The sequence below is a fragment of the Podarcis pityusensis genome, assembly GCF_964106645.2.
Source record: "Podarcis pityusensis genome assembly, chromosome: 7".
Taxonomy (NCBI): Eukaryota; Metazoa; Chordata; class Lepidosauria; order Squamata; family Lacertidae; genus Podarcis; species Podarcis pityusensis.
In genome coordinates this window covers 89,306,635-89,320,588 of record NC_138031.1, presented here as the reverse complement: position 1 = coordinate 89,320,588, position 13,954 = coordinate 89,306,635, and the positions used below count along the sequence as shown (strand labels likewise).

Below are 13,954 nucleotides of genomic sequence, written 5' to 3'. Positions count from 1 at the left end.
TTTTATACCTGGCATCCTTCCTTTGCATGTGACCAGGTGGTGGGCGTGACCCTTCCAGACCCCACAAAAGGTCCAGTCACGCAGCCACCTTCCTCTCTTTTGATGCCTTTTCTTCTCTTGGACTGCACTGCTGGCTCTCAGCCAGCAGCATGTGGGATGAACTCAAACCCTCTTCTAAGCTAAAGCCTGCCTTCAGGGATCCAACTGTGAACTGAATGTGAGTAAACTTCTTATTGTTACTTATGAACAAGATTGTTGTGTCTTTATTCTTTTAGGAGGGAATCAAAGGGGTCTTACCAGGAATAATAGAACTTAAGAGATTCTAACGAATCTGCAACTAGCTTTCTGCTGTGTAAAGAGGGGGATGTACTGTGCCATATGAATAAACTCACTAGCATGAGTTAGGAAGGATAATATTCAGTCAATATATCCTCTCCTGCTACCCACAACATTCCCACAAATTTTAACCTAGAGTTTAGAGTGAGCAAATTATTGGCTATATTCACAAATGATTCTGAATTGTTAAAACAAAAAGAGATTGCAATGAGCTCCAAAGGGACCTCTCCAAACTGAGTGAATGAGCAGTAAAATGGAAAATGCAATTCAGTGTAAACAAGTACAAAGTGATGCATGTACAGGCAAGGGAAAAAAATTAAGTTAACATATGGGTCAGACTCATGGGGTCAAACTGGCAGTGGCTGACTAGGAATGATGGTGTTGTAGTGGATAGTTTGATGAAGATGTACCTGCGGCGCTGATTTTCATCGATGCTGAGAAGGCATTTGACAATGTTTCATGGCAGTTCCTACTAAAAAGTATGGAGAAAGCAGGGCTAGAGGGCAAGTTTATGGAAGGAATAAAAGCAATTTATTCGAACCAATTTGCTAAACTGATTATAAATAATAATCTAACAAATTCATTCAAAATTGAAAAAGGAACAAGACGGGGATGCCCTCTATCCCCGCTTTTATTCATCATGGTATTAGAGGTAATTACGAACAAAATAAGAGTAACACCAGAGATTCGAGAGATCAAAATAGGAATGAAAGAATACAAACTAAAAGCGTACGCAGATGATTTGATGTTATCCCTAGAAGACCCGCAAAAAAGTGTTAGTAAGGCCTTGGAGATACTAGAAGAATATGGCAAACTATCCGGTTTTAAATTAAACAAATTAAAGACAAAAATGTTGACTAAAAATTTGGGAAAAGATGAAAGAGAAAAACTGGAGATACAGAATGGAATCAAGGTGGCAAAAAAAATAAAATATTTGGGAATTTGGCTAACTACAAAAAACATAAATTTAATTCAGGATAATTATCTTACAACATGGAAGGAAATTAAAAAAGATCTAGATACGTGGAATAGAGTGAAACTTTCGTGGACGGGAAGGATGGCGGCAATAAAAATGAACATACTCCCAAGAATGTTATTTTTGTTCCAAAACATCCCAGTGATTAGAGGCTCCACAATGTTTAAAGATTGGCAAAAAACTCTTTCAAAATTTATATGGCAAGGGAAAAGACCGAGAATTAGATTCAAATTACTTACAATCGGAAAGAAAGAGGGGGATTCTCGGTACCTAATCTGAAATTATATTTCGAGGCCTCTTGCCTCTGTTGGATCAAAGATTGGATCAATTTGGAAAACACTGACTTGCTAGACCTAGAAGGCTTCAACAACAGATTCGGTTGGCATGCCTATTTGTGGCTAAATAAAGAAAAGGTACACAAAGGTTTTTCAAACCATATTATCAGAGGGCCACTATATGAAGTTTGGGAGAAAAATAAAAAACTTTTGGAATGGAAAACACCCTGGTGGCTATCACCAATCGACATATTAACAACCAAAAAAGCAAATATGGAAGGAGAAAGATTGACCTATGAAGACCTACTGATAAGATCAGAAAGCGGATGGAAATTGAGAACAGGAGTTGAAGGACAAATTAACAGGCTGCCTGCAATTCCATCAAATAAATGCAGTATGGAAGGAAGACAAAAAAGTAGGGATAAATGAGAAAAAATCTAAATTCCAGATAGAAATAATTGAAGGTAAATCCAAGTTATTATCCAAAATGTACAACATATTACTAGAATGGGACACTAAAGATGAAGAATAGTCAGCATGGATTTCTGAAAAATAAGTCATGTCAGACTAACCTGATCTCGTTTTTTGACAGAATTACAAGCCTGGTAGATGAAGGGAACGCAGTGGATGTAGCCTACCTTGATTTCAGCAAGGCATTTGACAAGGTGCCCCATGATATTCTTGTAAAGAAGCTGGTAAAATGTGGTCTTGACTATGCTACCACTCAGTGGATTTGTAACTGGCTGACTGACCGAACCCAAAGGGTGCTCATCAATGGTTCCTCTTCATCCTGGAGAAGAGTGACTAGTGGGGTGCCACAGGGTTCTGTCTTGGGCCCGGTCTTATTCAACATCTTTATCAACGACTTGGATGATGGACTCAAGGGCATCCTGATCAAATTTGCAGATGACACCAAACTGGGAGGGGTGGCTAACACCCCAGAGGACAGGATGACACTTCAAAACGACCTTGACAGATTAGAGAACTGGGCCAAAACAAACAAGATGAATTTTAACAGGGAGAAATGTAAAGTATTGCACTTGGGCAAAAAAAATGAGAGGCACAAATACAAGATGGGGGACACCTGGCTTGAGAGCAGTACATGTGAAAAGGATCTAGGAGTCTTGGTTGACCACAAACTTGACATGAGCCAACAGTGTGACGCGGCAGCTAAAAAAGCCAATGCAATTCTGGGCTGCATCAATAGGAGTATAGCATCTAGATCAAGGGAAGTAATAGTGCCACTGTATTCTGCTCTGGTCAGACCTCACCTGGAGTACTGTGTCCAGTTCTGGGCACCACAGTTCAAGAAGGACACTGACAAACTGGAACGTGTCCAGAGGAGGGCAACCAAAATGGTCAAAGGCCTGGAAACGATGCCTTATGAGGAACGGCTAAGGGAGCTGGGCATGTTTAGCCTGGAGAAGAGGAGGTTAAGGGGTGATATGATAGCCATGTTCAAATATATAAAAGGATGTCACATAGAGGAGGGAGAAAGGTTGTTTTCTGCTGCTCCAGAGAAGCGGACACGGAGCAATGGATCCAAACTACAAGAAAGAAGATTCCACCTAAACATTAGGAAGAACTTCCTGACAGTAAGAGCTGTTGGACAGTGGAATTTGCTGCCAAGGAGTGTGGTGGGGTCTCCTTCTTTGGAGGTCTTTAAGCAGAGGCTTGACAACCATATGTCAGGAGTGCTCTGATGGTGTTTTCTGCTTGGCAGGGGGTTGGACTCGATGGCCCTTGTGGTCTCTTCCAACTCTATGATTCTATGATTCTGTGATTCTAAGAAATAAAGGAGGTCATGACAAAATGGGCAATGGACTTGGGACACAATATAGAATATGATAAGTGGTTGAAATTATGGACTAGTGGAATGAAATTCACGGCATGTGTCACACTCATAGAAAATTTGGAAAAAATGATGTATAGGTGGTACATCACACCGGCAAAACTAGGGAAAATGTACAAAACAGGAAATAAGACCTGCTGGAAGTGTAAATTCAAAGAAGGCAATTTCTACCATATGTGGTGGACCTGCGAAGAAATGAAGAAATTCTGGGAACTTACCGGTATTTATAATGAGTTAAAAAAAATATTTAAATACACTTTCCCTAAAAGACCAGAGGCCTTCTTACTAGGAATAATTGGGGATGAAATTAAAAAAGAAGATAAGATATTATTCCAGTATGCTACAGTTGCGGCTAGAATATTAATTGCACAAAACTGGAAAAGTCCAAATACCCCAACGATCAGAGATTGGCAAATAAAACTATTCGAATATGTTGAATTAGCAAAAATGACACAAAAAATCAGAAACCAAAAAAATACAAAGTTTATTAGTGACTGGAATAAATTTATGGTATACATTGAAGGGAATTATAGAAACTTAAAAACTATAGCAGGTTTGATATAAATCTTACGATGCGTAAACCATCAACAATTAATAGCTGCAGGAAAAAGAAAGAATTTTTATTAAGAAGCCCGAAATCGGGAGGGAAGGAGGTCAATAGGTGTGTAGAGGAAAGATTTAAATATTTAAAGATATAAAGATTCAAGGAAGAAGACAAAGAACTGTAACGGAAACTGATGTTATTTTTGTGTTATGTTTGGATATTTCTTTTGAAATTGTTGATTTGTTTTTTCTTTTGGTTATTTAAATGAATCTCAATAAAAAGAACTTAAAAAAAAAAAAGATGTCAACCCAGTGTGTAGCAGCTGTGAAAAAGGTAAATTCCATGTTAGGGATCATTAAGAAAGGAATTTAAAACAAAACTGCTGATATTTTAATGCCATTATACAAATCTATGGTGTAACTTCATTTGGAATACTGAGTGGAGTTCTGGTCACATCACCTCAAAAATGACATGAAAGGCTTCAGAAAAGGGAACCAAACTGATCAAAGGCAGCTCCACTGGGTGGAAAAGGTACAGCATTTATGGCTTCAGAGAAAGGGTGAGTATGGGAATATGGCAGAAAATAATAAAATTATGCAGAGCATGGAGAAAGTAGGTGGAGAAAGGGTCTGCAAACCAAGCCTTATGATGAATGGTTGAGGGAGTTGGGGGTGTTTAGCCTGGGAAAGAGGATACTGAGAGGAGATATGATTACCATCTTCAATTATCTAAACTGCTATCACATGGAGGATGGAGTAAGCTTGTTTCTTCCTGCTCTGGAGGGTAGGACTTAAACCAATGGCTTCAAGTTATGAGAAAGGAGATTCCAACTAAACATCAGGAAGAACTTTCAGACAGTAAGAGCTGTTCGACAGTGGAACAGACTCCCAAGAGTGGTGGTGGACTCTCCTTCCTTGGAGGTTTTTAAGCAGAGGTTGGGTGGCCATCTGTCATGAGTGCTTTAGTTGAGATTCCAGCATTGTTGGGGTGACCCTCAGAGGTGACCGTCAGAGTCCCTTCTAACTCTACAATCTTATTATTTCTATGATTCTAACTGTAGAGCCCAATGAAGCTGAATACTGGAAGCAGGGGTACCAACTTGAATAAAATATGGGGGGGGGGTAAGCTCTGCCCTGACAAGTGATCACACGACACGGCACACACACATCATTTGAATGGCAATGCCCATTAACTTTGGGGGTGCCTGGCCCCTCAAATATTTTATTGAGGGGGCAAAGACCCCTTGGCCTCTAGGAGTTGGTTCCTATGATTGGAAGATTCAGGACAGACAAAATAAAGTACTTTTTCATGCAGCACATATTTAAAACCATGGAATTCACCCTCCCAACAGGCATTGGTGGCCACTAAGCTGGACTTTGAAAAAGAGGGTAAGACAGATTCATGGAAGACAAGGCTTTTAGTGGCTACTAGTAGCAATGATTGTGCTTTGCCTCCATGGTCAGAGGTAATATGCTTCTGAATGTCTCTTGCTGGAAAACTCAGGAAGGGAGAGTGCCGCTGTGGCCCTCAGGGCCTGCTGGCAGGCTTCCCCAGGCATCTGGTTGGCCGCTATGAGAACAGGAGGCTGGACTAGATGGGACCCTTGTCTGATCGAGAAGGGCTCTTCTTATGCTCTTATTTCATCCATTATGAAGACCCAGAGCAAGATTGTCAGGCAACGTATTGCCTGACTGGTGCTCAGTTGCATTCTGCTATTGCCTCAGGAGTGGGGTGGGAAGCAGTTCCAGTGTTTTATAAAAGTCCCAGTTGCAAAATTACAACAGATATGTGTCGTTTTGGTGGGTGTGTTTCTGAAATGATCCTACAGTGGTACCCCGGGTTACATACGCTTCAGGTTACATACGCTTCAGGTTACAGACCCCGCTAACCCAGAAATATTAGCTCAGGTTAAGAACTTTGCTTCAGGATGAGAACAGAAATCGTGCTCCAGCGGTGCAGCGGCAGCAGCAGGAGGCCCCATTAGCTAAAGTGGTGCTTCAGGTTAAGAACAGTTTCAGGTTAAGTACGGACCTCCGGAACGAATTAAGTACTTAACCCGAGGTACCACTGTATTGAAGACAGGAGTGCCTGGCATGCTCTGGTCCATGGAGTCACGAAGAGTCGGACACGACTAAACGACTAAACAACAACAACAACCACTGTATCAATGTATTTTTTATGTTTTTATTTATGAAATACTTTCCCACTTTAAATGATTCCTAAAGCAGCCAGTATAAATTAGAAGTACTTGGGAGCTACAGCTGAGTGGCAGGTGGCAGCCCTCCTGAGAAAGGCTGTCGTCACGTTTCTTTCCAATCCATGGCATCTGAACATACGAGGAACTAAAGTGAGAATCCTGGATGAACAGGGAACATAATGTATGGAAAACCCTATTCTACCACAAATGTAATGATAAGTGTATATGAGTGGCTTCATTCAGTTCATATATCTTTGCGGCTGAAAGAATAGCCATGGAGTCACACTCTCAGTTGCAGCTCATATCTCTGATTATGCTCTCCAGATTATCACAGACGCAAAAAGAACAAAATGCGTTATCACGGTATTCATTAGCATGCTTTTATGTGTAAACTTTCAGTGGAAAGGTATTTATGAGGATTCCTGCCTCTGTATTTTGGGCAAAAAAAGAAAAGAAGTAATTAGGTCTCAAGCACTGTTTTTTGATGTACTGTGAAACTGAATGCTTAAATATAATTGCTCTCCAACTGTAGGACATTTGTTTGTAGCTTGGCTTTTTACAGTTCCAACAATAAACAGAGTACTGTACATTTATCTTGTGTACATAATCCAAGCTATGGGCTACATATGAGAAACATCATGCTACAGAGGTTTATGAATGAAATCATTTCAGAGGGTGAATTCATCCATCAATGCAAAAGACAATATATGAAGATGGCCTAATAAGGTATTTTCTTTTGTGTTCAAGTTTGTTTGTTTGTTTGTTTTTATTTCAACAATTTCAACAATTTGTATACTGCTTTATCACAGTTGTCCGTAAGCAGTGTATAGGAGACCCAATGCAATAAGACTAAAAATGTGTTAAAACTAACAAACCAAAATTCAATTAAAAAGCTATCGGAACAGCCTCAGAGAAAATGCCAGTTCAAAGGAGCTCAAGACATCTGACAGGCAAGACCTTTTTGAAATGGCAAGATGGCGATTTCTCAAGATTCTGTTTTTCTATCCTTTGCATAGAGAGAGCTAATTAACTTTCTTTCAGGTTCCCAAATTTAAAGCAAAATATGAACTGTAGAAATGTCATAATTAATTAGAAGTTTAACACTAGAATGAGCACCACACAATTGTTATATGAGTTGAAACAATGCAGAGAACAAACATGGCAGTTGTGCAAGCAGATGTTGTGCAACTGTCCTGGGTACATTTTTAGGACAAGGGTGTTGTCTTTCAAACATCTGTATGCAGCTGTACATTGCTGAATACTGCAATTGTCACACCTCCTCCTTCCCCTTGTTTATGAAAACACAGAGATCAGGTTTTGAATTCACAAACACAGTTCATACAAAAAAGCTGATCCTTTTTGTCCACAGAACATTTTTTCCTTGAAATTAGCTATGCTATTTGTCAAAATATCAGAAACTTGGCAGAATTCTTAAACTAACCTTTTTCGTTAGCTGCATTAACGAGCCAGTCTGTTGCTCCCCAGCTAGATAATAGTGAAAGAAAGCAGCTAATGATTAGTGAAACCGGTTTGTCATCTTGTCTATATGAGAATGAAATAAATATTAACCCTGCACTGCAGGGGGTTGGACTAGATGACCCTTGGGATCCCTTCCAACTTTACTTTTCTATGATTCAGATGGGAGGGGTATAAATAATAAAATTAATATGATTATGATTATAGTTGGCCCCTAGCTGGCTATGCCCCACTGCTGCCAACCACCAACATAATCCTCCATGCCTCTTCACCAAGGACTGGACTTCCCGTGGCAAGTCAAGGGAAGATAAAGGACCCTGGATGGTTAATTCCAGTGAAAGGCGACTAGGGGATTGCAACGCTCATCTTGCTTTCAGGCTGAGGGAGCAGACAGCTTTCCAGGCCATGTGGCCAGCATGATTTAACCGCTTCTGGTGCAGCAGAACACTGTGACGGAAACCAGACTGCACGGAAATGCCGTTTCGAACTGCTAGGTTGGCAGGAGAAGAAGAGTTTGGATTTGATATCCCGCCTTTGACTCCCCTTCAGGAGTCTCAAAGTGGCTAACATTCTCCTTTCCCTTCCTCCCCCACAACAAACACTCTGTGAGGTGAGTGGGGCTGAGAGACTTCAGAGAAGTGGGACTGGCCCAAGGTCACCCAGCAGCTGCATGTGGAGGAGCGGAGACGCGAACCCAGTTCCCCAGATTACGAGACTACCGCTCTTAACCACTACACCACACTGGCTCAGGTGGGACAGAGCGATGGGAGCTCACTCTGTTGCAGGAATTCGAACCACCAACCTTCTGATCAGCAAACCCAAGAGGCTCAGTGGTTTAGACCACAGCGCCACCCGCGTCCCTTTTTACTTTCCATGGTATCCTAGCCTCACCCATAGCAGCCAAGCCATCCCACAGTTTAAGCAAAATGCAGACCACAGCTGCCAAAATGAGGGCAGGGCAGCAAAAAGAGCCAGGCAGGTGTCTGGGGGCATGTCCAGAAGAACTTGGTATCATGAGGCATTAAGAATGATGCTTATCAATTCCCCTTTTTATGGCCATATAAGAAGACATGGAACTAGAATGCTTTGCAGGAATAATTTTGAAAGCTTGTACACATGAGTTCTGAAAGAGTTGAAGCTGTTTCTGTCCAGCCAGAACTATTGTAGAAATGCATAATCAGTAGAATGGAAAGTGTGCATGACAGGTGTGAGGCCTTGTCAGGTGTGAGACCTTAGAGATGTGTGGCCTTGAGAGGTGAGATCATGAGGCAGCTGCAGTCCTGACTCATCCCTTTGATCCTGATGGGAGGCCCTTAGGCAGAGGTCAGCAAAGTTTTTCAGCAGGGAGCCAGTCCACCATCCCTCAGACCATGTGGTGGGCCGGACTATATTGGGGGGGGGGGGGGAATGAACGAATTCCTATGCCCCACAAATAACCCAGAGATGCATTTTAAATAAAAGGACACATTCTACTCATGTAAAAACACGCTGATTCCCAGACCGTCCGTGGGCTGGATTGAGAAGGCGATTGGGCCGGATTTGGCCCCTGGGCCTTAGTTTGCCTACCCATGCTCTTAGGACTCAGGTGGGCATGAGCAATGCACCAGTTAGCTTACTCAGCAGGATGCAGGCTACTAATGTGAGAGCTGGAAGCACTGAGCAGGAGACCCAGAGGAGAGATCCAGATTGGTACTATGTGACAAAAGTTCCAGCTATCTATGGGTCCAGACCCTGAGGGATAGCTCAGTCAGTAGAGCAAGAGGCTCTTAATCTCAAGGTCACGGGTTTGAGCCCCACAGAGGGCAAAAGATTCCTGTGTTGCAAAAGATTCCAGCATTGCAGGGGGTGGACTAGATGATCCTCATGGTCCCTTGCAACTCTGCAATTCTATGATCCAGCTGTTGTCATTCCTAGGAAGGAATTATTAGCAACTGGAGGGGCATAAGAATTACTATCTTGATAGTAGCCTTATGCTTTATTCTTGTTGTGCATTAATATGATCTAGCCTGGTAGCTTTATACTTGCTGTGCAACCAATAAAGCCCATAATCTTTGTCCATAAGAGTGTTAATTGCCTCCAAATCCAAAAGAGCCACTGTCTTTGGCAGAGCAGGTGAGAGGAGGAGGAGGCGGGATTTCTGCACAAGTGCTGCTAAAGAAAGACCTACATTGGCTCCCAGTACGTTTCTGAGCACAATTCAAAATGTTGGTGCTGACCTTTAAAGCCCTAAACGGCCTCAAAGGCCCAATATACCTGAAGGAGCATCTCCACCTCCATCTTTCAGCCCAGACACTCAGGTCAACAATAATTGATAACCAATGAGTGTCAAATCCTTATCATTGATATTTCACTCTTCTTCCACACAGCACTTTCAATCTGCTTGCAGAATTAGATGTGAATTGCCATTTTCTATTTGAGGCCTTCAAGTCATGTCTTCCTTTTCCTGCAGAGCAGCGTCCAGCTCTCCAGAACTTTGGTTGTGTGGTTTTCCGCTTGAGTCATGTGAGCCTGAGGCCCACCACGTGTACTTCAGGCAGCTCCTGATACAGGGAAATTGAAAAAGCTGATAAATGCATTGAGGACATCTGAAAAGGAATGTTAACTTACTGAACAACTTTGAAAAGTGCTGTCAGAATTAAACCTCTTCATCAAGGAAGAGCCGGACACTGAGATCCAGTCCCAAGGGCCTTCTGCAGTTCCCTGACTGCGAGAAGCCAAGTTACAGGGAACCAGGCAGAGGGCCTTCTCGGTGGTGGCACCCGCCCTGTGGAACACCCTCCCAGCAGATGTCAAAAACAACTACCAGACTTTTAGAAGACATCTGAAGGCATCCCTCTTTAGGGAAGTTTTTAATGTTTGATTCTATTTTTAATATTCTGTTGGGAGCTGCCCAGAGTGGCTGGGGAAACCCAGCCAGATGGATGTGGTATAAATAAATTATTATTATTATTATTATTATTATTATTATTATTAACATCCTTCCTCTTCTTGGAAGATGGAGGAGGGAGAGAGTGAGAACAAAAGAGCAGGAAGTCAGGAGTTCCCCAGTTCAGCATATCAGAGCAGCTTTATAGCAGGAGCAGCCTGAACAAGCAGCCTAGAGCAGCTTCCACCTCACAGCACCATCCAGAGCAGGGAGCAGAAGAACACGTGGGAAGGGTTCCTCGTGAGCAGTAAGAAAGGGTTTAGAAGAGTCTCCCAGATCTCCCACTGAACTTTCCCAAAAACAGCAGAGTGACAAAGCATCTCATCTCTCAGCCATTTTCTTCTGTCCAGTCTCCTGCGGCTTCATTCAGCAGAGGCTCTGCACAGGGACTGGCAAAGGTCAGCACTATCCCTGCAGTCTTGAACCCTAAACTGTTGAGCCCCATGGCAGCTCCAGGTTGCTGGCTCCACCTGGCCCCATCTTCTCTCTTGTGGAGACTGCCATGGCACAGAACATGATGCCACAGGACATTTTTTGTTTAAAAAAACCACACCCAAATCCTATGCTGAATAAGAGATGGAAACATAAGAGTGAAATATTTAACAGATTGGTGCAGCACTTTCTCAGTCTGAAAAATTATTTTATCATATGCCATAAAAGGAAAGAAAGAAACAGAACAGAGAGGAGGAGGAAGCATCTCTGGTAATAAGAAAAATGAGATTTATGAGAGAATTTAAATTATTTGAGGAAGTAACTGCAAGAACATGAAAGAAAGTGAAATAATTTTTGAGTGAACCATAGAGGATTAGATGGTGAATCTAGGAGAAGATGAGAAAGAGAACAAGAAGGAAAAGTATGCAGAATCAGTTAAAGGTTAAGAGGGGGGAATATTTTAAATCCAAACAAAAGTTCAAAGCTGTGAAAGGATAAGACAGGCTGTGAGAAATGTATAAAGCATCATTATAGCAACAGAGCATAATCTGCAAAGGGTTTATATTGGTAAACTGAAGGCAAGAAAAGTGGAGTTTATCTCAGAACAGAAAGAATGTCCTGTGAAACAGAGAAGAATGGCAGAGGACATGGAAGGACAGGACTGAACTGGATATTTAGAAGTAATGCTTAGAAACTATTTAGAGTTAGTTAAAGCATAAGTGGGGTCTGCCACAAAATGTTGTGTGGAGGAACCTTCCACTCATTCTACTGTAATTCTGTCATCAACATCTCCTCCCACACCTGCAGCACCTTTGGAGAACAGCTGGAAGTAACCACAAAGAACAGATCCACACCCAACACACATGAAATTTTTATTTATTTATATTTATTCAAAACACATGATGTCCCCCAAAAAATCCTGGGAATAGTAGCTTACCTCTCACAGAGCTACAATTCCCAGCACCCTTCACAAACTACAGTTCCCAGGATTCTTTGGGGAAGTCATGTGCTTTGATTGTATGGTGTGGATCTGCCCCTTGTCTCTTGCTCTGTCAAGGGATTTAAAGATATAAGCACAGTATTCGGGACTGCAAGGTGACAGCACTCTTTCAAAAACACCATAGAACACTGTCTCTAAAGAAAATAGTAGGATTAGTATGCATGTAATTAGCAACAGTGATTCAGAACATAAAGGTAGTCCTGCTGGACGAGAGCAAATATTTATCTTTCACCATCCTGCATCCCATTGTGGCCAGCCAGATATGTCCAGAAATCCACAATCAGGATATGGGAGCAAATGTTGTTTACAGTGGTACCTAAGGTTACATACGCTTCAGGTTACAGACTCCGCTAACCCAGAAATAGTACCTCGGGTTAAGAACTTTGCTTCAGGATAAGAACAGAAATCGTGCTCCGGTGACACAGCGGCAGCAGGAGGCCCCATTAGCTAAAGTGGTGCTTCAGGTTAAGAACAGTTTCAGGTTAAGAACGGACCTCCAGAACGAATTAAGTACTTAACCCGAGGTACCACTATATTGCCATCATCTTCTGTTCAAAGGTACAACATCTCTGAACCTGGAGGTTCCATTTTGGCTTTTGCGTTTAGTAGCTATTGATGGTTCAGTGTACTATCTAATCCTCATTTAAAGCCATAGAGATTGGTCATTATTATCATCACAAACTGGAGCAGTGAATGTGTGCTATGTGACAAAGCACTTGCTCAGGCCACTCTCAGCCTCAACAGGGGGTGGGGGGTGCTAGCACCTTTCTCCAGAAATAGTCATGTACAGTAATCCTATTTTTAGGGTATAAGTGTGCTGTCCTCTTGAAATCAATAGCCATATATTCCTACTTGTGTGCCTGTTGCAGATCTAAAGCTGTGGAAGTGAAAAGGTAAGCCTGTCTCACATTCTGCTCCTCCCCAAGCTGCTTCTTTGTTTGTAGGTTTATATCGGCCTTGATCAGCTCTGACCTGTGCTGGCTTCCACCTAGTGATCACAATGAGAAAGAAATTCCTCTCCCATTAGTCCTTAGTTGGCTGGGTTCCTTTGTGGGTTGTTGTGGTGTTTTGTGTTGCTGTTTGGGGTTAAAGGCCATTATTTATTTCAATGCGGAGATAATTCTGTAGAAAATACATCCATGGTGATGACCACATCAGTGCCATTTTTAGACTTACAGCTAAGGACCCAGTGAATTTTATTTGTTGTGCTCTGGTGCATCTGTAGAGCAGAGAAGAAAGAATCCAATTACTTTGTGACAATAGGTATCAAACTCCTTCTGAAAGAGTGAAGCCTTGAACATGTGAAACAAGTACCATGGAAGCCAAGTTATTTAACTTTTACATATATATATAAAAGCATTGACTTTTTCATGGAGGCTTTTATTAAGGCCAACCTGTTGAGTCTGGACACTTTTGCTGTGTTCACAGATATGGCTGTTGAAATAGCAGCCATCCTGTGTTTTGTTTTCTAATGTAATTACTGCACTAGGCTGAATAAAGGCATGTTTCAAGAAAACGACCTTCATCGTTGCTGCCAGGCTTTGTGTTGTATGTGTTGAGTTATACGCTGCTCCATTCATCAACAACAATAATTCTGCTCCCTTGGGCTTGTTAGAGCGATATTTGTTAAACTCAATAGCGTTGCCCAAAGAGCGTAGCATTTTTCTTTCAGCTTGTTATCATACTCTAGGTAGGGTAGTTTTCTGTGCGTTAGGCCAAAGAAGAGCAGGTGCCTTAAACGTGGCAAAGACTTTGGGCACGATCCAGTGTGAAGTTCTCTGGTGCAAGCCATACTGAAATGAGTGGAATCTGTGCAAGTGGATTTGTGCAGGACTTCTGACATTGTCCCATTGTCATTCTTCTCAGCCACAGAGACTTGTGGAATGAGTGGAGGCAGGGGACAAGCCCAGGAGGGGAAGCTACCTCAAGACTTGATTACT

The 13,954-nt window shown here is 42.0% G+C and overlaps 1 protein-coding gene and 1 long non-coding RNA gene across 2 annotated transcripts in view; one reads left to right on the top strand and one right to left on the bottom strand.

Annotated features, from left to right (window-relative positions):
- The first annotated feature begins 6,016 nt into the window (after window positions 1–6,016).
- Window positions 6,017–13,954, top strand: part of LOC308481022 — a 208,195-nt gene continuing 200,257 nt past the window's right edge. Inside the window, exon 1 of the long non-coding RNA XR_013988399.1 lies at window positions 6,017–6,044. This is a non-coding gene — a long non-coding RNA (uncharacterized lncRNA). The remainder of the gene's footprint in view (window positions 6,045–13,954) is intronic.
- KIZ (kizuna centrosomal protein) overlaps window positions 9,501–13,954 on the bottom strand; it is a 185,090-nt gene continuing 180,636 nt past the window's right edge. Inside the window, exon 14 of the mRNA XM_081012950.1 lies at window positions 9,501–9,516. Coding sequence (XP_080869076.1) covers window positions 9,507–9,516 — 10 coding nt within the window. The 3' untranslated portion in view covers window positions 9,501–9,506. The remainder of the gene's footprint in view (window positions 9,517–13,954) is intronic.